At 35.7% G+C, this 23,277-nt stretch overlaps 1 protein-coding gene across 2 annotated transcripts in view; it reads left to right on the top strand.

Moving 5' to 3' along the window:
- Nucleotides 1-23,277, top strand: part of SCLT1 (sodium channel and clathrin linker 1) — a 178,001-nt gene that overhangs the window by 90,085 nt on the left and 64,639 nt on the right. For both annotated transcript variants that reach the window (XM_080796975.1, XM_080796976.1), the window contains exons 11-14: nt 919-1,010; nt 3,807-3,984; nt 7,917-8,015; nt 23,098-23,169. In XM_080796975.1, coding sequence (XP_080653101.1) covers nt 919-1,010; nt 3,807-3,984; nt 7,917-8,015; nt 23,098-23,169 — 441 coding nt within the window. The remainder of the gene's footprint in view (nt 1-918; nt 1,011-3,806; nt 3,985-7,916; nt 8,016-23,097; nt 23,170-23,277) is intronic.

Genomic DNA, 23,277 nt, shown 5'->3' with positions numbered 1-23,277 from the left:
ATTACTAAAACTTAATCAAAGAGATATAGCTAAAATTCAATAGAATTAAAACAGTATATAAAAAATATTTAACACAACAGAAGGCAAGAAAGGATAAACGGGATTTTTTCTAAAGGTGGTATAAATCAAACCTATTTATTTCAAAGCATTGTTAGGTCAGAGAAGAAATATTCTATGATTATAGTGGGTTGCTGTATATCCAAGTTTTAAAAGAACATATTCTGAAGGCAGATTATCTGCATACAAATCCCTGCTTTGTTTTGTTAGATTTGCACTACAGATATAGTTTGAAATGTTGGTATAAATTTATATGCAACAACTTTAGGTTATTGTTTTTCTAATACAAAAATAATAGCGAGGTTCTCTTCCCCCTTTTCAGTATGTGCATGATTTATTTCCAAACTGTTTTTGCTTATTTTCCTTTTTAGTTGTTTGAAAATTCAACCTTATTACTTTTCTAGTTATAAAGGTAGTGCATGCTATTCATAAAAATGCAAATAATATAGAAAAATATAAAGAAAAGCACAATGTATATACAAAATATGTAATAGAGAAATGCAAGATTACCTCGCAGTCCAATCTCTAGGAAATAATCACTGTTAACAAATTGTTTGTAGCTTAAAGACCTTTTTTCTGTGTATGTATATGCATATATGTTTAAATTGTTTAATGTAAAATGAGTCATACCATAAATCCTATGCTACAGAATTTTTTTTAGTGAAACATTTCATGGACAGCTCTCAGACATCTAGGTCTATTTTTAAGGACTTGATTAGATAATGCTGTATTGGTATCCCTTCTTTAAACTTACATTTTAAATTCTGGAAGTATAATAACTTTATAGAGTGAATTCTTTATGTTGTATAATGATGTATTGTATTTTCACATACTCAAGCTTCCAGTTTGTTTATTTTCTAGGAGGAGGATATGTTGTCTGCTCAAGGAAGAGAGGAAGCATCAGATAGGCGTTTACAGCAGTTACAATATAGTATAAAACAATTAGAAACAAGGTAAATTGTTAAATACATCTAGCTTTCTCTTTAAGCTTCAAAGGTTTTCTATATTGGAGTTTCAGTTTATGATATTTTCTAGGATATGTATTTTATAACTGCTAAACAAACTATAATCATAGGTTTTAAATATGATTTATTAGACATTGTTTATTTCAAAAAATCATGTTCAAAACATTGATATATTTTGAATTTGTATTTGAAGATCATTTCTGTCTACCTTTTCCCCAAAGCAGTCATAGTCAGTCAATCCCCAAATCAAAAATGTTCTTTACATCTTAAAGCAGAAGAACAAAGTTGGATAAAAATTAAACAGAAAAACTATCTTACTAAAAAGGTACCCAAGAGGAAAAAAATACTCAAGAAATCATTATAGGTATTTTCTCTAGAGTCTTCTGGAGCAGTAATTTTCAGTTATCTTTGAGGGTCTGGATTACTTTTTAAGTATATTCTATAGGTTTTCTTTAGTAGGTCTCTTAATGTAAATGTGTACTATAAAATCTTTTGTTGTTTTTGTTGTTCCCTAATCTTTGTTAAACGTTCCCTTAAAAGACTTAAAAATTATCAAGTGTGATATTTCACAAGGTAGAGTTTACCGTTGTTAGCTGAAAAATCTACTCTGTATGATTGGAATCTTTTACACTCAGAAATAGTCTGCTGCTCTGAGCACATTAAAAATTGAGATCTCAGTTCGGCTTATAGATCCAAAGCTAATTTATTGTTTGTTGACCAAAAGAAAAAAAAAAAAGTGTGTTTGACCTTTTGTTTCCTGTTCTTCAAAGTATTAATAAAAATAATTTCTTTTTCATGGCAGTTAAGAACTAATTGATTTTAACTACTAACTTGAGATTCTGATGAAAAGAGTTGTGATTTTTAAGTGCTAGGGGTTTTGGGTTTTGCTTTTCATTTTTCTAAACTTTTCAGCAGTTTATTGATTGCTTTGATTGTACTGTTGCTTTCCTGAACGTCTTTACGTTAACCTTAAGAGAAGCCTGTGGTTGTAGATTTTTCATTTCTTTTATCTTAGTAGCTATTCTATGCTATACAAATAAATGCTAAAAAATAAAGACTGAAAACAGTAAACTCTTGAATAATGAATTTTAATTCCTTTTAATTCTAATAGTACTGAGTCAAAATCAAGTTGTTTTTTTCATTCAGCGGTGCTTTGTCTTTTTAGTGTGAGAGTTTGGGGATTTTGTTATTGTGGTTTTAGGATTTTTTGCTTTTAGTATGAAGCTATAATACAACCTAACCAAATAATTCTCTAAGAAGAGATCACTGCGTGTGTAAGAAAATCTAAGGATATTTTTTAATGTACTGTATACAGCTAGCCACCTCTCATTTCCAAAAACTGGGAGAGTATGAGGTGTGCTAGAGCAGGGAAGTTCTTCTGTGTGGGAGTGGGAATGAGGAGAGGATAGAGAATGCTTCTTCTGCCACCACTTAGAAGAAAGAAATGCCTGAAAATAACAAAATAGAGTATGCATTCTAAGAGAAGAGTTGTCTTACCAGAATGTATCAGAACCTACTATAAAGCAATATTGACATGATTTGGGTATAAAATAGATAATGAAACATCATAATCCATAAGTAAATAATTATGTTTGCATATTTTAGGTATGTTAAAGGGATTATTTCAATTCATCAGTTACTAATGGTATTCATACAACTGACCATTAATCTGGAAGAAAGTTAAATTGGACTTTTCTCTTACAACACATTCAGAAGTAAACTCCAGATGCATTTAAGATTTACCAGTAAAAATATAAAGGTATAGCAGTCTTTGAGGAAATCTAAGAAATCAAATTTAACTGTATTAAAATGAACATTTTTAGTGTAGTAAAGATTTCCTAAATAGAGTCAACAGGCAAAAACAGCCAAAAAAGTATATTTGGGAAAAATATTTATAGCATACAGAACACCCTGAGGGTGTTCAGAGAGTTCGTATAAAGGAACAAGCAAATTACCCATCAGAAAAAAATTGGCAGAAAAGTGCAGAAAAGGGTATATATTATGATTTTCATTTTTATAACACAAATTATGTTTTAAAACCTATGGACCAATGTGTAATATCTGTGTATGTACATGTATATATATATATGTATACACGATTTTATGAACATAGAGAAAAATATTCAAAAATACATGTTAGTAAATTAACATGAGTTACCTGGGTAGAGAGTGGATAAAGGGAGCCAAGCAAAAAAGGAAAATGTTTAAAAGACCATGTAAATAAAGAATAACTCATTCTTTAAGGAGTTGCTTTAAATCATTATCATGTAACTATATAATACACTGTGATACTGTAGAAAGTGTAACTTAATTAGAGTCAGGATATCTAGGCTCATTCTCAGCCCCACAGCTCATTAACCATGTGTCCTTAATCAAATGCTTCACCTCTCTGGGTCTGTTGTTCTTTAAAATGGAAATAATGAAACTTACCTTATAAAACTTTTTGCAGTTCAAATGAGAAAAATACATGTGAAAGTAACCAGAATAGTGTTTGTTCTATTATAGATGCTCAGTAAATCTACTGCTTTCCTTCTTCCTTTTAAAAATATTTAACTTTCTCGGGGCGCCTGTGTGGCTTAGTGGGTTAAAACCTCTGCCTTTGGCTCAGGTCATGGTCCCAGGGTCCTGGGATCGAGCCCCACATGGGGCTCTCTGCTCAGCGGAGAGCCTGCTTCCCTTCCTCTCTCTCTGCCTGCCTCTCTGCCTACTTGTGATCTCTGTCAAATAAATAAATAAAATCTTAAAAAAAAATTTAACTTTCTCAATGTAATTATTTACTTTTAGACTCTGTATAGCAATCCAAGAAGCCACCCAATTAAGAACACAAAAAGCACATTTGGAAAACCAGACCAGAGAATTACAAGCAAAGTGCAGTGAATTAGAAAATGAAAAATATGAAGCTATTGTAAGAGCCAGAAATAGCATGCAGCTCTTAGAAGAAGCTAACCTTCAAAAAAATCAGGTAAGAAAACTAGTAAACATGTTTACAAATAATATAATACTGAACTTTCACCCATATGACCTAATAAGGGAGTCAATAATTACAGAATGAACACATGATGTTCATTATTATTGAACATATTAATGAACGTCATTATTGAACACAATAATGTCTCCATTAACAGACATATTTTTCATAGTAAGAATTAATCATAAGACATGATAAAACGGGGGCACCTGGATGGCTTAGTTGGAAGAACATGAGACTCTTGATCTCTTGGTCATGAGTTAAAGCCCCATGTTGGGTATAGAAATCTCTATAAAAAATAAAATAGAATATGATAAAATGTCAACCCTTTCCCAAAGCTTTCATATCAGATTTTATGTCTCCAATTCTTATGTAAATAATCTTCATCTTCTATAATCTCATACTTGAAAAAATCTGCTATAGCACTTTATTGCAGTATACCCTATATTTTATTCAGTTGAATCAGATTAATCTTACTCATCTTTATTTCCCCTTCATCACCTACATAATTACTCTAATATAGCAGAAGCTTAATTGGGAATTAAATTTAGCTGTAAAGATTTATTAACTGGAGGGTGCCTGGGCGGCTCAGTCATTTAGCGTCTACCTTCAGCTCAGATCATGATCCCAGCGTCCTGGGATCAAGGCCCACAGCAGGCTCCCTGCTTCTCCCTCTCCCACTGCTTGTGTTCCCTCTCTCGCTGTGTATCTCTCTGTCAAATAAATCAATAAAATCTTTAAAAAAATATATTAACTGGAACTTTCATGTCACTGTTCTTTTTTTAACCCTCTAACAATTGTTAATTCCTATGCTATCACATATTATAATTTTTTTTATCACTTCCATGTAAATGGTATATAGTTCAGAGAGTTCAGCAAGTGGATAGATTTGTTTTTAATGTTCTTCCCTCCTTTATTTAGAGATCACTAAATCATTACTTCATTTAACCAACATTCATTGAATACCTAACATATTATGCATAATTACTGGGAAATATGGGGAGTACAAAGGAAATACTTTGCTTTATTTATGTTTCCTTTTTTACCTAATAGAGGGCTTTCCAAGAGGGCTGTCAAAAGCATAACAAGCTATATAAGTAATTATTAAGCTAATAAATAAAAAATAATATTCAAATCTGTGAGAATGCAAAGGTGCTTATCATGCCTTTCAAGCTAATAATTCCATCTGTGAGTTGAATACTGTCTCTTAGAATGGTTGAAAGGCATAGCATATATGCTTATATATAAATTATATATAAGCATAATATGCTTGGGAATTGCTCTAAACTCTTAAGTTAGCTCGAACAGTTCAGAGCAAGACAAAATTGTTTACCTTTCCCTTCTGAAGCCTCATCAGATGAGCATTGTTAATTTCAGGTCACTAAAGGTGAACATTTTGTATAAAACACAATGGACAGAGAAGTAGTGATATTCATTGCCTATCCCTTAAATCCTCTCACTCAAGTCCAAAGTCAACAGGTCCTTGAAGAGGCTGTTTATGGCTACAGTATTAAGCTCCCTCCTGACCTACTGTATAATTATTATAGGACTCCCACCTTCAGTTGCTTTTTCCAAAAAGTTTTTCCAAAAAGTCAAGGATTCTCTCCACTGATTAGACATGAAACACAGCCTATTATCATTCTTTTATGATGCTTTCCTATTTCCTCATTGTCCTATTCTCTCCCACAAAATTATTACATCAAAACAGCTATTACTGTATAATTTACAATAGCCAGGGTATGGAAGCAACCTGGTGCCCATCCATATATGAATGAATAAAGATGTGGTGTATATATACAATGGAACTTTACTCAGTCATAAAAAGAATGAAATCTTGCTATTTACAACAACAACATGGATGGACCTAGAAGATATAATACTAAGTGAAATAAGTCAGGGAAAATAAATACCATATGATTTTATTCATGTGGAATTTAAGAAACAAAACAAATGAACAAAAAGAAACATACTTTTAAATATGGTGAACAAACTGGTGGTCAAAGGAGAGCAGGTGGGGGAGAAATAAGTAAAGGGGATTAAGAGTACACTTATCATGATGAGCGCTGGGTAATGTATAGAACCATTGAGTCATGGCGCCTTGCTAGCTCGGTAGAGCACACAACTCTTGATCTCAAGGTCATGACTTCAAGTAGGCATGGAGTCTACTTAAAAATAATTAAATAAATAATGATTCTAAAAAAAGAACTGTTGAATCATTATATTGTACACCTGAAATTAATATACCTCCCTATTCTATTTCAATAAAAACAGTTAATTCTCATTAGCTTACCTGTTTAAGCAGGAGGAAATTTGTTAAATGATTTAAAAAAACAGATGGGAATGTGTATGGTACCTTTGGAAGGTAATAGGGTCAGAACACAGGGCCACTTACTATGTAATGATTAAAAAAGAGAGATTCAGTCATGCCTAAAATTGGAGCAGTTCCAGGCCCAGAAAGGTATTTGTAGGGTTTTTTGGTTATTTTTTATTTAAATTCAATTAGCCAACATATGATATGGTACATCATTAGTTTTAGATGTAGTGTTGAGTAATTTATCAGTTGCGTATATCACCCAGTTTAGAAAGATATTTGGTCTAGAGATGTAAATTTGGGAGTTGTCAGCATATAAATGATATTTAAAACGAGGAGACTGTATTAGACAATCAAGGGACAGATGGAGATATAGGACAAAGGACATAAGTCTTGGGTAGTACAATTTTAATTTTTTTAATTCAGTTTTTATTTTAATTCCCGCATAGTTAACATACAGCATTATATTCATTTCAGGTGTGCAGTATGTTAATTCAGCAACTCCATACATCATCAATGCTCTTCATGTCACAGGCGCTTCTTAATCCCATCACCTGTTTCACCTACACCCTCACCCACCCATCTCCCCTCTGATATGTAGTGCAATTTTTTTTTTTAAGATTTTTTTTTATTTGAGACAGAGAGAGTGAGAGAACACAAGCAGGGGAAGAGGCGCAGAGGGAGAGGAAGAGTGAGAAGCGGACTCCCGCCTGAGCAGGAAGCCCAACACAACTCAGGGCTCAATCCTAGGACCCTGGGATCGTGACCTGAGCTGAAGGCAGATGCCCAGGCACCCCAGGTAGTGCAATTTTTAAAGAGGTTCAGAAGAGGAAGAAATGGCAATGTAAACTAAAAAGGAATGATCAGTGAATAAGGAAGAAAACCAATACTGTGGCATGCTAAAAGCCAAATAAGGAAAGTAAAACAAGGGAAAGAGAGTAATCAGTTATCTCAAGTGCTACTGATATATCAAATAAGATAGTTATTCAAAATTGACTCATGAATTATTAATGGAGACTCTGGATGGTGAAAGCCTGATTGGAGTTGGTGTAGTAGTATTGGAGATGAGCCAGCACAGATTTAGAGTTTTGCTCCAGAGAGCAGAGAAATGGGTTGTGACTGACAACAGAACTGGGATTATAAGAGTATTTTTTTAGTTGGGAAAGGAAAATGATTGGGTAAATAGAAACATCAAGGAGTTAGCTGACAAGGGACATAATTTGAATAATACCAAATAATGGAAAGAAAGGGAAGCCCAAGAGTTTTTTTCCAAGACTTTAATACCTAGACTTGATGACATTTTTTACAGGGAGTAAAGGAAAATTGAAAAATAACTCTTAAGATTTCTAGCTACTAAGTTGGAAGAGTGATGGCCCTGGCCGAACTAAATACCAGAGTAAAATAATAAATTTTTAGGACAAGCTCAGGTGAGGAGATTAGGAAATATAAGTATCATTCATAACAGGCAAAGATTCCAAGTGGAGATGTCCCAGAAGTGAGGAGTAAGATGTTTGCTTTCAACAAAGTGATTAGTGGACAGGTTTTTAATCATTTACTATGTTATCTTTATTAATAATGATGTGATTTATAATATCAAATGATTATTTTTCTGAAGGCTCTACTTGAGGAGAAGCAAAAAGAACAAGATATAGAGAAAATGAAAGAAACGGTCTCTCGGGTTGTGCAAGATGCTGCCATAAGAACCAGGAAGGAAGTAAGGAGTCTTTAAACTTTAAAATTATTTAAAATTCAAAATTTTACAGAATTTTACAACCCAAGACAAAATACTACCTAAGTTTTTGCCTAATGGACCTAGCTAATTAACTGTTAGGTAACTGAACCAATTGTGCTGAATTTCAAATAAAAATCATCTCAGGATACCACTACCATTTGAGCTAGAATGGGGCTGAGGTAAGGACAGAGGACATTGAGGTTGAGGAGAGAAGGGTTTAGGCCAGGAATATCATGATGATAAACACATGTGAAGTGTGAAATTAAAAGGAAGCCTCAAAAAAGAAACTCAGAATGCATAAGAAGTAAGAGAAGAAAACCTACCATTTGCTTGTAGAATCTTAGAACAGCTTAAGACTGGAGAAATCTGGTTTGACCTCTTTTTTTTATTGGTAAAGAAACTGAAACCATAAGAGGTTGTTGACTCACTCAAAGTTATATACAAATTAAAGCCAAAATTTAGGGGCACCTGGGTGGCTCAGTTGGTTGAGCGACTGCCTTTGGCTCCTCAGGTCATGATCCTGGAGTCCCAGGATCAAGTCCCGTATCGGCCTCCGGGCTCAGCAGGGAATCTGCTTCTCCCTCTGACTCTCCCCACCTCATGCTTTCCCTGATTCTCTCTCTCAAATAAATATCTTTAAAAAAATAAATTCTGGCTTTATTTTATTTATTTTTTAAAGATGTTATTTATTTATTAGAGAGAGTAAGGGAGACAGAGAGAAAGAGAAGGAGCAAGAGGAAGGACAGAGGGAGAGGGAAGAAGCAGACTCCCCGCTAAGCAGGGAGCTCAGTGTGGGGTTCGATGCCAGGACTCCAGGGATCATGACCCAAGCCAAAGGCAGACACTTAACTGACCGAGCCTCCCAGTTAAAGCCAGGATTTAGACTCATACCTTCTCCTGCTCTACTGAGCCCATCATTGTTTTGATCACATCATGCTGGCACTTGTACAATTTGTGAGTTGTGTTGTTATTTTCAATTCTCTTATCAAGACTAAATCTGATATTTTTTTGTTAACCTAATGAATTGTTTCTTGGTTTGACTTATGCAAATTAAAACTGGGAAGTGTAAGTTTACTTTCATATATTTTCTTTCATATATTTACTTATGCAAATTAAAACTGGGAAGTGTAAGTTTGCTTTCATGTAAAGAAACAAGGAAAACATAGTATCTATTTGCCTTTTCTTTTGGTATGGATATGAATCAGTTTGTAAGTGGTGTGGTAAAGTTTGAAAATGTGTTGTGAATTGTAGAGGAAAAAAAAAGAAAAGCCCATTTTAAGGATCAAAAGTAAATAACTTGCTTTAGGGTTCTACCTTTAGGAAGTAGCAGAACTAGTTGTAAATACAAGTCTGTTGTTTCTTGAGCTCTCAATCACTGTGAAAAGTTGTTTCCCTTTAATTTTGTATTCTTTTGTTTTTAGAAAATTTCAAACCCATAAAAAGTTAAAAGCTGTGCAGTGAACACTTGTTTGCCCCTTACCCAGATAATCATTAATGTCTTGCCCCACCTATCCCATCTCTTTCTATACATACACACACTCTTTTGCCAAACATTTGGACATTGACTGCAGGCATTATGACACCTCACTCCTGAATATTTTGGCATGTTTTTCCCCAGAGAAAGAATATTTTACTACACAACCACACCACTATTACCATACCTTTAAAAAAAATAAACATCACTTTAATCTACACTCAAATTTCCCTAGAATATCCTTATTACCATTTTGTTTTTTTAAATCCAGAATCCAATCAAAATTTATGTACCATTGCATTTGACTGCTGTCTCTGTAGTCTCCCTCAATTTAACCCAGTGTTCAGCCTTCTTCTGTATATGACAAAGAATCCTTTGTAAAATCCAGAATATTCCCCATCTGGACCGCCTGCATCCCAAAGCTTTTGGACTATTGTGTTTTCAGTTTCATTTTTTTCCATGTATTTAATTGTTCTTTAATTTCCTCATTGATCCATTCATTCTTTAGCAGTATGTTCTTTAACCTCCATGCATTTGTGGTCCTTCCAATTTTTTTCTTGTGGTTGACTTCAAGTTTTTTAGCATTGCGGTCTGAAGATATGCATGGTCTGATCTCAGTCTTTTTGTACAGGTTGAGATCTATTTGTGGCCCAGTATGCAGTCTTTTTTGGAGAACGTTCCATGTGCACTTGAGAACACTGTGTGTTCTGCTGCTTTAGGATGAAATGCCTGAAGGATCTGGAAAGAACAGCAAATAAAGCCTAAGCAAAGTGGAAGAAGAGAAATGAAAATGATTAGAGCAGAAATCAATGACAAAGAAATTTAAAAAAAAAAAAAAAAGCAAACAGAGCAGATAACAAAACTAGGAGCTGGTTCTTTGAAGGAATTAATAAGATTGACAGCCCATAGTCAGACTTGTCAAAAAGAAAAGAGAAAAGACCTAAAGAAATAAAATCATGAATGAAAGAGGCGAGATCACAACCAATACTGAAGAAATACAGTTTAAGAGAATATGAGCAATTATATGCCAAAAATTAGGCAATGTGGAAGAAATGAATGCATTCCTAGAAACATGTAAACTACCAAAACTGAAACAGGAAGAAATAGAATAACTGAACAGGCCCATAACCAGTGAAGAAATTGAAGCAGTAACCAAAAATCCCCCAAAGAACAAGATCCCAGGGCCGGAGGGCTTCCAAGGGGAATTCTACCAAACATTTAAAGAAGAATTGATACCTATTCTTCTAAAACTCTTCCAAAAAATAGAAATGGAAGGAAAACTTCCAAACTCATTTTATGAGGCCAGCATTACCTTGACCCCAAAACCAGACAGAGACCCCACCAAAAAAGAGAATTACATACCATTATCCCTGATGAACATGGATGCAAAAATTCTTACCAAGATACTAGCTAATAGGATCCAACAGTTCAATGAAAAGATTGTTTACCACGACCAAGTGAGATTTATTCCTGTGCTGCAGGGGTGGTTCAACATCCACAAATCAATCAGTATGATATACCACATTAATAAAAGAAAGAAGAACCATATAATTCTCTCAATAGTTGCAGAAAAAGCATTTAACAAAATACAGCATCCTTTCTTGATAAAAACTCTCTGCCATGTAGGATAGAAGGAGCATAACTCAATATCATAAAAGCCATGTACGAAAGACACAGCAAATTACCATCCTCAACAGGGAAAAACTGAGAGCTTTTCTCCTAAGGTTAGGAACATGACAGGGAAGTCTGCTCTCACCACTGTTGTTCAGCATAGTATTGGAGTTCCTAACCTCAGTAATCAGACAACAAAAAAAAAAAAATAAAAAGCATCCAAATCAGCAAAGAAAGTCAAACTCTCATTCATTGCAGATTACCTGAATCTCTATGTAGAAAACCCAAAAGACTCTACCAAAAAATTGCTAGAACTGATCAAGGAATTGAGCAAAGTCACAGGACATAAAATCAATGCAAAGAAGTCAGTTTCATTTCTGTACACTAACAATGAAGCAGAAAGAAATCAGGCAAGTGGTCCCATTTAAAATTGCACCAAAACCCATAAAATACCTAGGAATAAATCTCAACAAAGAGGTAAAGGACCTCTACTCTTAAGACTGTGGAACACTTATGAAATAAATTGAGGAAGACACTAAGAAATGAAAAAACATTCCATGCTCATAGATTGGAAGGACAAATATTGTTAAAATGTGTATGCTGCCCAAAGCAGTGTGCACATTGAATGCAATCCCTATCAAAATACCATCAGCACTGAGACATCTGGGTGGCTCAGTTGGTTAATATGCGTCTGCCTTCCACTCAGGTCGTGATCCCATTGTCTTGAGGTTGACTCCCACACCGGGCTCCTTACTCAGCAGGAAGCCTGCTTGTCCCTCTGACCGCCACTCCCCCTCCTTGAGCACGCTCGCTCTCTTTGACAAATAAATAAAATCTTTTCTAAAAATACCATCAGCATTTTTCAGAGCTGGAACAAACAGTCCTAAAATTTATATGGAACTACACAAGACCCCAAATAGCCAACACAATGTTGAAAAAGAAAACCAAAGCTGGAGGTGTCACAATTCCAGACTTAAAGCTGTAATCATTAAGACAGTATGATACTGGCACAAAACAGACACATAGATCAATGGAACAGAATAGAGACCCCAGAAGTGGTACCTCAAATCTATGGTCAACTAATCTTAAGGCAGGAAAGAATGTCCAATGGAAAAAAGACAGTTTCTTCAATGGATGGTGTTGGGAAAACTGGACAGCCACATGCAGATGATGTTGGGAAAACTGGACAGCCACATGCAGAAGAATGAAACTGGACCACTTTGTACACCATACACAAAAAATAAACTCAAAATGGATGAAAGACTTAAATGTGAGACAGGAGTCTATCAAAATCCTACAGGAGAATGCAGGCAGCAACCTCTTTGACCTCAACTGCAACAACTTCTTACTAGAAATGTCTCCAAAAGCAAGGGAAAGAAAAGCAAAAATGAACTATTGGGACTTCACCAGGTTAAAAAGCTTTTGCACAGCAAAGGAAACAATCAACAAAACTAAAAAGCAGCCTATGGAATGAGAGAAGATATTTGCAAATGATGTATCAGATAAAGGGCGAGTAACCAAAACCTATAAAAAAACAATATCAAACTCAACACCCAAAAAATAACTTAAAAATCACTTGCAATTCCACTAGCAAAAAATACTATTTTTAGCATTGTCCTCTGAATTTTCATTTAATTACAGATTATTAATGATGTAGCTATCTATGAAACAAAAAATTCTGGAGTTATATACGTCAACCTTCATATAGTGCTAAGCCTAGAAGATAGAATAGTGAGGAAACTTTCTCTTTCTACATATATAATTCTGCACTGTGTGAAATTTCAAAGAATAGCTATTATTTTCATTAACTATATATAAATAAACCATAATATCTTATAGAGCATGTAGTATATCCTCCTTATATTCATTTATTATTTTAATATATATATTTATTATTATTATTATTTCTTCCCATAACACATACCCTTTCCAATGACCATCACCCTGCTACCCCATCCCTCCAACCTCCCTCTCTTCCGACAACCCTTAGTTTGTTTCCTATGATAAAGAGTCTCTTATGATTTCTCTCCCTCTCTGGTTTCATCTTGTCTCATTTCTCCCACCCTTCCCCCACAGGCCCCTGCCCTGCCTCTCAGATTCCTCATATCAGTGAGATCATATGATAATTGTCTTTCTCTGATTAATTTCACATAGCACAATACCCTCTAATTCTATCCACATTGTGGCAAATGATAAGATTTCGTTTCTTTTGATGGCTGCATAGTATTCCATTGTATATATACATACCACATCTTCTTTATCCATTCATTGGTTGATGGACATCTAGGCTATTAACGTAGTTTGGCTATTCTGGGCATTGCTGCTATAAATATTCGGGTGCATGTGCCCCTTCGGATCACTACCTTTGTACCTTTAGGTTAAATACACTATAATCCAATTTTTGGGTTGTAGATTAGCTTTGTTTTCAACTTTTTGAGGAACCTTCATACCATTTTCCAGAATGGCTGCACCAGCTTGCATTCCCACCAACAGTGTAGGAGGGTTCCCCTTTATCCTTATCCTTGCCAACACCTGTTTTCCGGCTGGTTAATTTTACCCATTCTTTTTTTTTTTTTTTTTTAATTTTTTATTTCTTTTCAGCGTAACAGTATTCATTGTTTTTTAACCACAACCAGTGCTCTATGCAATCCGTGCCCTCCCTAATACCCACCACCTGGTTCCCCCAACCTCCCACCCCCGGCCCCTTCAAAATCCTCAGGTTGTTTTTCAGAGTCCATAGTCTCTCATGGTTCACCTCCCCTTCCAATTTCCCTCAACTCCCTTCTCTCCATCTACTCTTGTCCTCCATATTATTTGTTATGCTCCACAAATAAGTGAAACCATATGATACTTGACTCTCTCTGCTTGACGAATTTTACCCATTCTGACGGGTGTGAGGTGGTATCTCATTGTGGTTTTGATTTGTATTTCCTTGATGCCGAGTGATGTTGAGCACTTTTTCATGTGTCTGATGGCCACTTGGATGTCTTTGCTGAAATGTCTGTTCATGACATCTGCCCATTTCTTGATTGGATTATTTGTCCTTTGGGTGTTGAGTTTGGTAAGTTCTTTATAGATTTTGGATACTAGCCCTTTATCTGATATGTCATTGGCAAATATCTTCTCTCCTGTCGGTTGTCTTTTGGTTTTGTTGAAAGTTTCCTTTGCTGTGCGAAAGCTTTTGATCTTGATTAAGTCCCAGTGGTTCATTTTTGCCCTTGCTTCCCTTTCCTTTGGTGATGTGTCTAGGAAGAATTTGCAGCGACTGAGGTCGAAGAGGTTGCTGCCTGTGTTCTCCTCAAGGATTTTGATGGATTCCTTTCCCACATTGAGGTCTTGCATCCATTTTGAGTCTATTTTTGTGTGTGGTGTGAGGAAATAGTGCAGTTTCATTCTTCTGCATGTGGCTGTCCAATTTTCCTAACACCATTTGTGGAAGAGACTGTCTCTTTTATTTATTTATTTTTTTAAAGATTATTTATTTATTTATTTGACAGAGATCACAAGTAGGCAGAGAGGCAGGCAGAGAGGGAAGGGGGAAGCAGGCTTCCTGCTGAGCAGAGAGCCCGATGTGGGGCTCGATCCCAGGACCCTGAGATCATGACCCGAGCCGAAAGCAGAGGCTTTAACCCACTGAGCCACCCAGGCGCCCCAAGACTGTCTCTTTTATATTGGATATTCTTTCCTGCTTTGTGGAAGATTAGTTGACCATAGAGTGGAGGGTCCGTTTCTGGGCTCTCTGTTCTGTTCCATTGATCTGTGTGTCTTGTTTTGCACCAGTACCATACTGTCTTAATGCTTACAGCTTTGTAATAGATTTTGAAGTCTGGAAATGTGATTCCGCCAACTTTGGTTTTCTTGTCAACATTCCTCTGGCTATTTGGGGTCTTTTCAGGTTCCATATAAATTTTAGGATTATGTGTTCCATTTCTTTGAAAAAAGTTGATGGTATTTTGATAGGGATTGCATTAAATGTGTAGATTGTTCTAGGTAGCATAGACGTTTTCACAGTATTTGTTCTTCCAATCCATGAGCATGGAATGTTTTTCCATTTCTTTGTGTCTTCCTCAGTTTCTTTCATGAGTACTCTATAGTTTTCTGAGTACAGATTCTTTGCCTCTTTGGTTAGATTTATTTCTAGGTATCTTATGGTTTGGGGTACAATTGTAAATAGGGTTGACTTCTTAATTTCTCTTTCTTCTGTCTTGTTGGTGTATAGAAATGCAACTGATTTCTGTGCATTGATTTTTATATCCTGACAATTTACTGAATTACTGTATGAGTTCTAGCAGTTTCAGAGTGGAGTCTTTTGGGTTTTCACATAAAGTATCATATCATCTACAAAGAGTAGAGTCTGATTTCTTCTTTGGTGATTCAGATACCTTTTATTTCTTTTTGTTGTCTGATTGCTGTAAGACTTCTAGTAGCATATTGAATAGCAGTGGTGATAGGAGATAGCCCTGTCATGTTCCTGAACTTAGGGGGAACGCTGTTAGTTTTTTCCCCGTTAAGAATGATATTCACTGTGGGTTTTTCATAGATGGCTTTATGGTCTTGAGTACCCTCCATCCCTACACTGTGACGAGTTTTGATCAAGAAAGGATGCTGTACTTTGTCAAATGCTTTGTCAGCATCTATTGAGAGGTTCAGATGGTTTTTGTTCTTTCTTTTACTAATGTTTTGTATCACATTGATTAATTTGCAGATATTGAACCAACCTTGCAGCCCAGGAATAAATCCCACTTCCTCGTGGTGAATAATCCTTTTAATGTACTGTTGGATCCTATTGGCTAGTATTTTAATAAGAAATTTTGCATCCATGTTCATCAGGGATATTGGTCTATAACTCTCCTTTCCAATGGGGTCTTTGGTTTGGGGATCAAGGTAATGCTGGCCTCATAAAATGAGTTTGGAAGTTTTCCTTCCATTTCTATTTTTTAGAACAGTTTCAGAGTAGTTATGAATTCTTCTTTAAATGTTTGGTAGAATTCCCCTTGGAAGCCCTCTGGCCCTGGGGTCTTGTTTGTTTGGAGATTTTTGATGACTGCTTCAATCTCCTTACTGGTTATAGATCTGTTCAGATTTTCTGTTTCTTCATGGTTCAGTTTTGGTAGTTCATACATCTCTAGGAATGCATCTGTTTCTTCCAGATTGTCAAATGTGCCCACATATAGTTGCTCATAATATGTTCTTATACTTGTATTTCTTTTTTTTTTTTTTTTAAGATTTTTTATTTATTTATTTGACAGAGAGAGGTCACAAGTAGGCAGAGAGGCAGGCAAAGAGAGGGGGGGAAGCAGGCTCCCTGCTGAGCAGAGAGCCCGACATGGGCCTTGATCCCAGGACCCTGAGATCATGACCTGAGCTGAAGGCAGAGGCTTAACCCACTGAGCCACCCAGGTGCCCATAATTGTATTTCTTTGATGTTGGCTGTGATCTCTCCTCTCTCACTCATGGTTTTATTAGTTTGGGTCCTTTCTCTTTTCTTTTTGATAAGTCTGGCCAGGGGTTTGTCAATCTTACTAATTTTTTGAAAGAAACAGCTCCTAGTTTTGTTGATCTGTTCTGCTGTTTCTTTGGTTTCTATTTCATTGATTTCTGCTCTGATCTTTATTATTTCTCTTCTTCTACCAGGTTTAAGTTTCATTTGCTCTTTTTTCTCCATCTCCTTTAGATGTAGAGTTAGGTTGTGTATTTGAGAACTTTCTTGTTTCTTGAGAAAGGCTTGTATTGCTATATACTTTCCTCTCAGGACCACCTTTTGCTGTGTCCCAAAGATTTTGAACAGTTGTGTTTTCAGTTTTGAATGTTTCCAGGAATTGTTTTAATTCCTCTTTAATTTTCTGACTGACCCATTCATTCTTAGTAGGATGCTCTTTAGCCTCCATATATTTGAGTTCCAACTTTCCTCTTGCGGTTGAGTTCTAGTTTCAAAGCACTGTGGTCTAAAAATATGCAGGGAATGACCCCGGTCTTTTGGAACCAGCTGAGACCTGATTTGTGACCCAGGATGTGATCTATTCTGGAGAATTTTCCATGTTGCACTAGAGAAGAATGTGTATTCTATTGTTTTGGGATGGAATGATCTGAATATATCTGTGATATCCATCTGGTCCAGTGTGTCATTTAAAGCCTTTAGTTCCTTGTTGATCTTTTCGCTTAGATGAGCTGTCCTTTTCAGTAAGGAGGGTGTTAAAGTCCCCTACAATTAATGTATTATTGTCGATGTGCTTCTTTGATTTTGTTATTAATTGGTTTATTTAGTTGGCTGCTCCCATGTTAGGGGCATGGATATTTAAAACTGTTAGATCTTCTTGTTGGACAGATCCTTTAAGTATGATATAGTGTCCTTCCTCATCTCTTATTATAGTCTTTGGCCAAAATCTAATTTATCTGATAAAAGGATTGCCACCCCAACCTTCTTTTGATGTCCATTAGCATGGTAAATTGTTTTCCACCCCCCACTTTAAATCTGGAGGTGCCTTTGGGTCTAAATTGAGTTTCTTGCAGACAGCATATTGATGGATCTTGTTTTTTTATCCATTCTGATTCCTTATGTCTTTTGATTGGAATATTTAGCCCCTTTACATTCAGGATAAGATATAAATTTAGTGCCATTGTCTTGTCTGTAAGGTGACTGTTACTATATATTGTCTCTGCCTCCTTTCTGATTTGTTACTTTTAGGCTTTCTCTTTGCTTAGAGGACCCCTTTAAGTATTTCCTGTAGGGCTGGTTTGGTCTTTGCAAATTCTTTTAGTTTTTATTTGTACTGGAAGCTTTTTATTTCTCATTCTATTTTCAGTGACAGCCCAGCTGGATATAATATTCTTGGCTGCATATTTTTCTCATTTAGTGCTTTGAATATATCATGCCAGTCCTTTCTGGCCTGCCAGGTCTCTGTGGATAGGTCCGCTGCCAGTCTAATATTTCTACCATTTTAGGTTACAGGCCTCTTGTCCCAAGCTACTTTCAGGATTTTCTCTTTGTCACTGAGACTTGTAAGTTTTACTATTAGATAATGGGGTGTGGACCTATTTTTATTGATTTTGAGGGGGTTCTCTGTACCTCCTGCATTTTGGTGCTTGTTTCCTTCCTGGAATTGGGGAAGTTCCTGCTATAATTTTCTCCAATATCCCTTTTAACCCCCTCTCTTTTTCTTCTTCTGGGATCCTAATTATTTTAATACCGTTTGATCTTGTGGTATCACTTATCTTTCAGATTCTCCCCTCGTGATCTATAGTTGTTTATCTCTCTGTTTCTCAGCTTCTTTATTCTCTATTATTTTGTCTTCAATATCACTAATTCTCTCGTCTGCCTCATTTATCCTAGCAGTAAGAGCCTCCACTTTTGATTGCACCTCATTAATAGCTTTTTTTATTTCATCTTAGTTAGATTTTAGCTTTTATTTCTTCAGAAAGGGATTCTCTGATATCTTCTATGTTTTATTCAAGCCCAGCTAGCATCTTTATAATTGTCATTCTGAACTCTAGTTCTGACATCTTACTAATGTCCATATTGATCAGGTCCCAGCTGTCGGTACTGCCTCTTGTTCTTTTTTTTGAAGTGAGTTTTTCTGCCTTGACATTTTGTCCAGAAAAGGGTAGATGGATGAGAGAACAAACTACTAAAAGAGTAACAACAACCCCAGAAAAGTATACACTAACCAAATCAGAAGAGACTTGAATCTGGGGTGAAAAGAAAGGAAAAAAATATGTATCTGTGCTTAGGATGGTGAATAGAACAGAGCCACACACTTGATTTTCAGTGTATTTTGGTCTGTTAGAAAAAAATGCCTCCCAAAATGTTAAAGAATGAAAGAAAAAAAAATATATATATAGGGGTAAACATGACGAAGGGATGAAATATGGCTGTAAAGATGAAAATTAAAAAACATTTTTGGGGCACTTGGGTGGCTCAGTCATTAGGCATCTGCCTTTGGCTCAGGTCGTGATCCCAGGATCCTGGGATTGATCCCCTCATCGGTCTCCCTGCTAGTGGGAAGCCTTCTTCTCCCTCTCCCACTTCCCCTGCCTGTGTTCCCTCTCTTGCTGTGTCTGTCTCTGTCAAATAAATAAATAAAATCTTTATAAAAATAAAAGAAAAAGAAAATTTAGAAAGGTTTTTAAAAAGGAGTAAGATAAGTTGGTTGAAAAAAGAGAAAAGAAAAAAAAATGAGAAAATGTGATCAGGCTGGAGACTAGAACAAAACCATATGTTAGATTTAGGGTATATCTATTGGAAGAAACTGTATCCCAATGTTTTAAAGAAAGGAAAGCTTATATGTATACAAAAAAATGAGGTTAAATGCAATGAAGGGATAGACTATGACTATAAAAATAAAAATTAAATAAGATATTTAAATGGTATTGATAAGACAAAATAGGTAAAATAGGTTAAAATAGGAAAGAGGAAACATTAAAAAAAATAGAAAAAAAAATAACCAAAATTTTAAAAATTTGACTTTGAAAGACTACAGAATCATGGGGAAAAAGCCATGAATTCTATATGCTGTATTCCCCTAGCACTGGTGTTGTGCAGTTCTCATTGATCAGTAAACTTGGTCTTGGCTGGATGCTCTTGCTGATCTTCTGGAGGAGGGGCCTACTACAGGGATTCTCAAATGTCTTTGCCTGAGGCAGAATTGTACCGCCCTTCCCTGGGGCCAGGCTAAGTACTCTGCTTGGGTTTGCTCTGGTAGTCTTTTTGCCTTAAAGCTTTCTGTACAGCTTTGGAGGATGAGAATTAGGATGGCAGCCTCCCAGTCTCCAGCCCTGGAGGAGCCGAGAGCTCACCCTCCCACCCCCTTCACTGAGCCATCAGAGTAAAGCAGTCAATCAGTCCTGTCTCCCTGGTCTCCAGCCGCACTCTGAGCTCACCCAGCCTTTGACCAAGAGTTTCTATCTCTGGCACACAGCCCCAGTTGGAGTCTCCAAACCCAGCAGATTCCTGCAGCATGCCCCCACACCACCCCTCTTGGTGGAGGAAGGGGGGTTCTCTCTGGATCTGTCACTTCTGGGGGGGGGGTCCCTGCTCAAAGAGTAGTGCCCCAACTGTGCCTTGGATCACACTTTAAGGTAACCCCAAGCTGAGAGTCCCCTCCTTGGCTCTGTCTCTGCAGCCGGTTTCCCCACTTGTTACTTAGGAGCTCTGCTGCACTCAGGCACCCCTGGTCTTTCTGTGACCCCGCGAGTCCTGAGAGCACACTGTTCCAGTGAAGGCTCCACGCCCCTCAGCCCACCCTACCCCCACTTAGCCGCTAGAATGACGTCCCTTAGCAGAGCAGACTTCTAAAAGTTCTGATTTTGTGCTCCACTGCTCTATCACTTGCCGGGAGCTGACCCCTTTCCCTGTGGTCTGTCTTCCTGTGTTTTGCCTCAGATTCACTTCTCCGCACGTCCTATCTTCTAGAAATTGGTGTCTGTTGCTGCTGTTCTTCTCTTTGATCTCCTGTTGAGTTTGTAGGTGTTCAGAATGGTTTCATAACTATCCAGCTGAATTCCTGGGACCAGAGAAATTTAGGTCTCCTACTCCTCTGCCATCTTGCTCCTCCCCTTTACATATATTTTTTAATGTTTTTGTTTGAAATTGTTAAGCTGTATTGGTGATAATTGCCCCACTTATCATAATTTGACATGTTCTCCAAATATGTAGAATTAATCTATTGAATTGGGGATTACTTATGTCTAATGACTTTAGAAGTATCTTTTTATTAACAAAGTGAAATATGTTCTGGCTATAAAACTGAACAAAATGAGATAATAGATCATTTCTTTAAAATACAGAAATAGATTTTTCTCCAATCTCTTTCAAACAAGTGAAACTTAATGTGTGAAAATAACATTATTTTATTTTTTTATTTTCTTTGGATTTTAAATCATGGCTTAAAATTTGTGATCAAAATTATATTCATCCAGTTAGGTAATATTTGCACCATTATTGGCCTTTTCTATTTCTGTCTCATGTTAATTATCTTACTGTTTGGTTTATAAATACTCTTACTATCCATAAATTATCAAAGAAAATGTTTACATAAAGAAAGTGAGGTTAGGGTAAGAGAGGTGACTTTAGTTCCCATACAGACTTCTGAACCCCAATCACATTAAACTGCCTCTCAGATATGTGTATTTGTTCCCATAATAAGATTTAAATTGTGTTTTATCAAATACTAATCTCAAAATATTTTCTGTGACTTTTGCAGCATAGGATTTTACTGATGATATACCATTAGTTTCAGTAATCCTAAAGTCTTTTTAGTAAGTGTGAATAGTTTAATTCACTGAATTTATCAGCATTACTGTAAAAATATTTCAAAATATATTTACTACTATGGTCATAAACCCTCGTGCTAGCTGCATCATTTTTAGATACTAAAAAGAACACTTTTGGTGTGAGACAGACATGACTGCATTCATAGGAACTAAAATTTTTATATCCTGAAAACCATGGCTTAATTTCTTTGTGCCTTAATCTTCCTCATCTATAATGTGGATAATAACTACTTAATCAGAATCTTGGTGAGAATTAATGAGGTAATAACACTTAAATAAGTACTCTAAACAGTTCTTCACACATCAGACCTCAGTAAATGCAAACTGTGATTATCACTGACCCATAAATAGGATGGATTGATCCATTGTATAATTATTCATAGGCAAAGTTTGCACCAAATTAAAATCTAAAATAGAGCTCAGAGGGACCCACAGGTATTTTTCATGTCTTCAGAAAAGTAACTCATATTAATTAACCAAATTAAGTATATGTGAATGTAATAAAATATGTCAATGTTATAAATAAAGTCTTACCTCATGTTTTAGAAATAGTATATATATATATATATATATATATATATATTTTTTTTTTTTTTTTTTTGACAGACAGAGATCACAAGTAGGCAGAGAGAGAGGGGAGAGCAGGCTCCCCACGAAGCAGGGAGCCCGACGCGGGGCTCGATCCCAGGACCTTGGGATCATGACCTGAGCCGAAGGCAGAGGCCTTAACCCACTGAGCCACCCAGGCGCCCCTAGAAATAGTATATTTTATAAGCCCCTAGAAAATTTCCAAAAATCTTTGAATCAGACGTGTTTACTGATGACATAGCATCAGTATCAGTATTCTTCGTGTCTTTTTAAAAAGTGTGAGTAGTTATTAGAAAAATATATTTTTAGGAACCATCCTGATGAGATGTAAATAATTCTTCAAAATATTCTGTATACATAAATCATACTGTTTCTGAAGTAATTTAAATGTTAATGCAACTAAGTTTCCCTCACAAAGTAATTTACTTAGTACTGAAATATGTGCAATATAAAAATATTCTTCTGTTTATAAAACAAAAGTGCCTTCAAAGTTATTGGTTATATTTTTAGTGTGTAACTCAGTTTTTCTCTTAAAGTGCTCTATGGCAGGAGTTTTCAAAAGGTGTTATTCAGAGAGTCTGCAAGGTCAAATCTAACTTTCATACTTACAGTTTTCTGTTTACTTTTTTCATACTCATTCTCTTATGAGTATACAGTATTATTTTACAGAGGCTGACAATATGTAGCAACACAGCAGATTGAACATAGAAATAAATACGAGAATCTAGCTGTTTTCTGTTGAACCAGACATTAAGGAAATTTGCAAAAATGTAAAATACCATTCTTCTAAAAAATTTTCAATTTTGGAAAATATACTTATTTTTCATAAAATGTGTTACTTATGTTAACCTGTAATGACCTCAGTTATTATCTTTAAGTTATTAGTAAATACTTTGAAATTTTCCCAATTTTCACTTCTAGTATGATATATTTTAATAGACACTCACTCCCACCACTATCACGGTAAAGTCTTGACTCTTTAATATATCATGTGTTTATTTACTTTTTATGACCTAAAAGTTACATATTTATTTCTTATCAAAATAATTATCCTAAATATTTTTATTGGGTATTAATCATTTTTTGAGAACCTAAACAATTTGTAAATGTCTTAATTTACAGGTTGCAAGTGCAAGAAAACAGTATAACATACAGATTTCTCGACTAACGGAAGAACTTTCAGCCCTTCAAATGGTATGTTAGAAGACTATATTGATATTTTCTTCTGAATATTGAATATTTTAAAGGCCAGGATACATTTAATGAATCTTGTAATGGGCATTCTTGTTCATTCAGAAGATA

Source organism: Martes martes (assembly GCF_963455335.1).
Source record: "Martes martes genome assembly, chromosome: 2".
Taxonomy (NCBI): Eukaryota; Metazoa; Chordata; class Mammalia; order Carnivora; family Mustelidae; genus Martes; species Martes martes.
The sequence above is the reverse complement of the archived record's forward strand: the minus strand, read 5'-3'. Positions and strand labels throughout refer to the sequence as shown.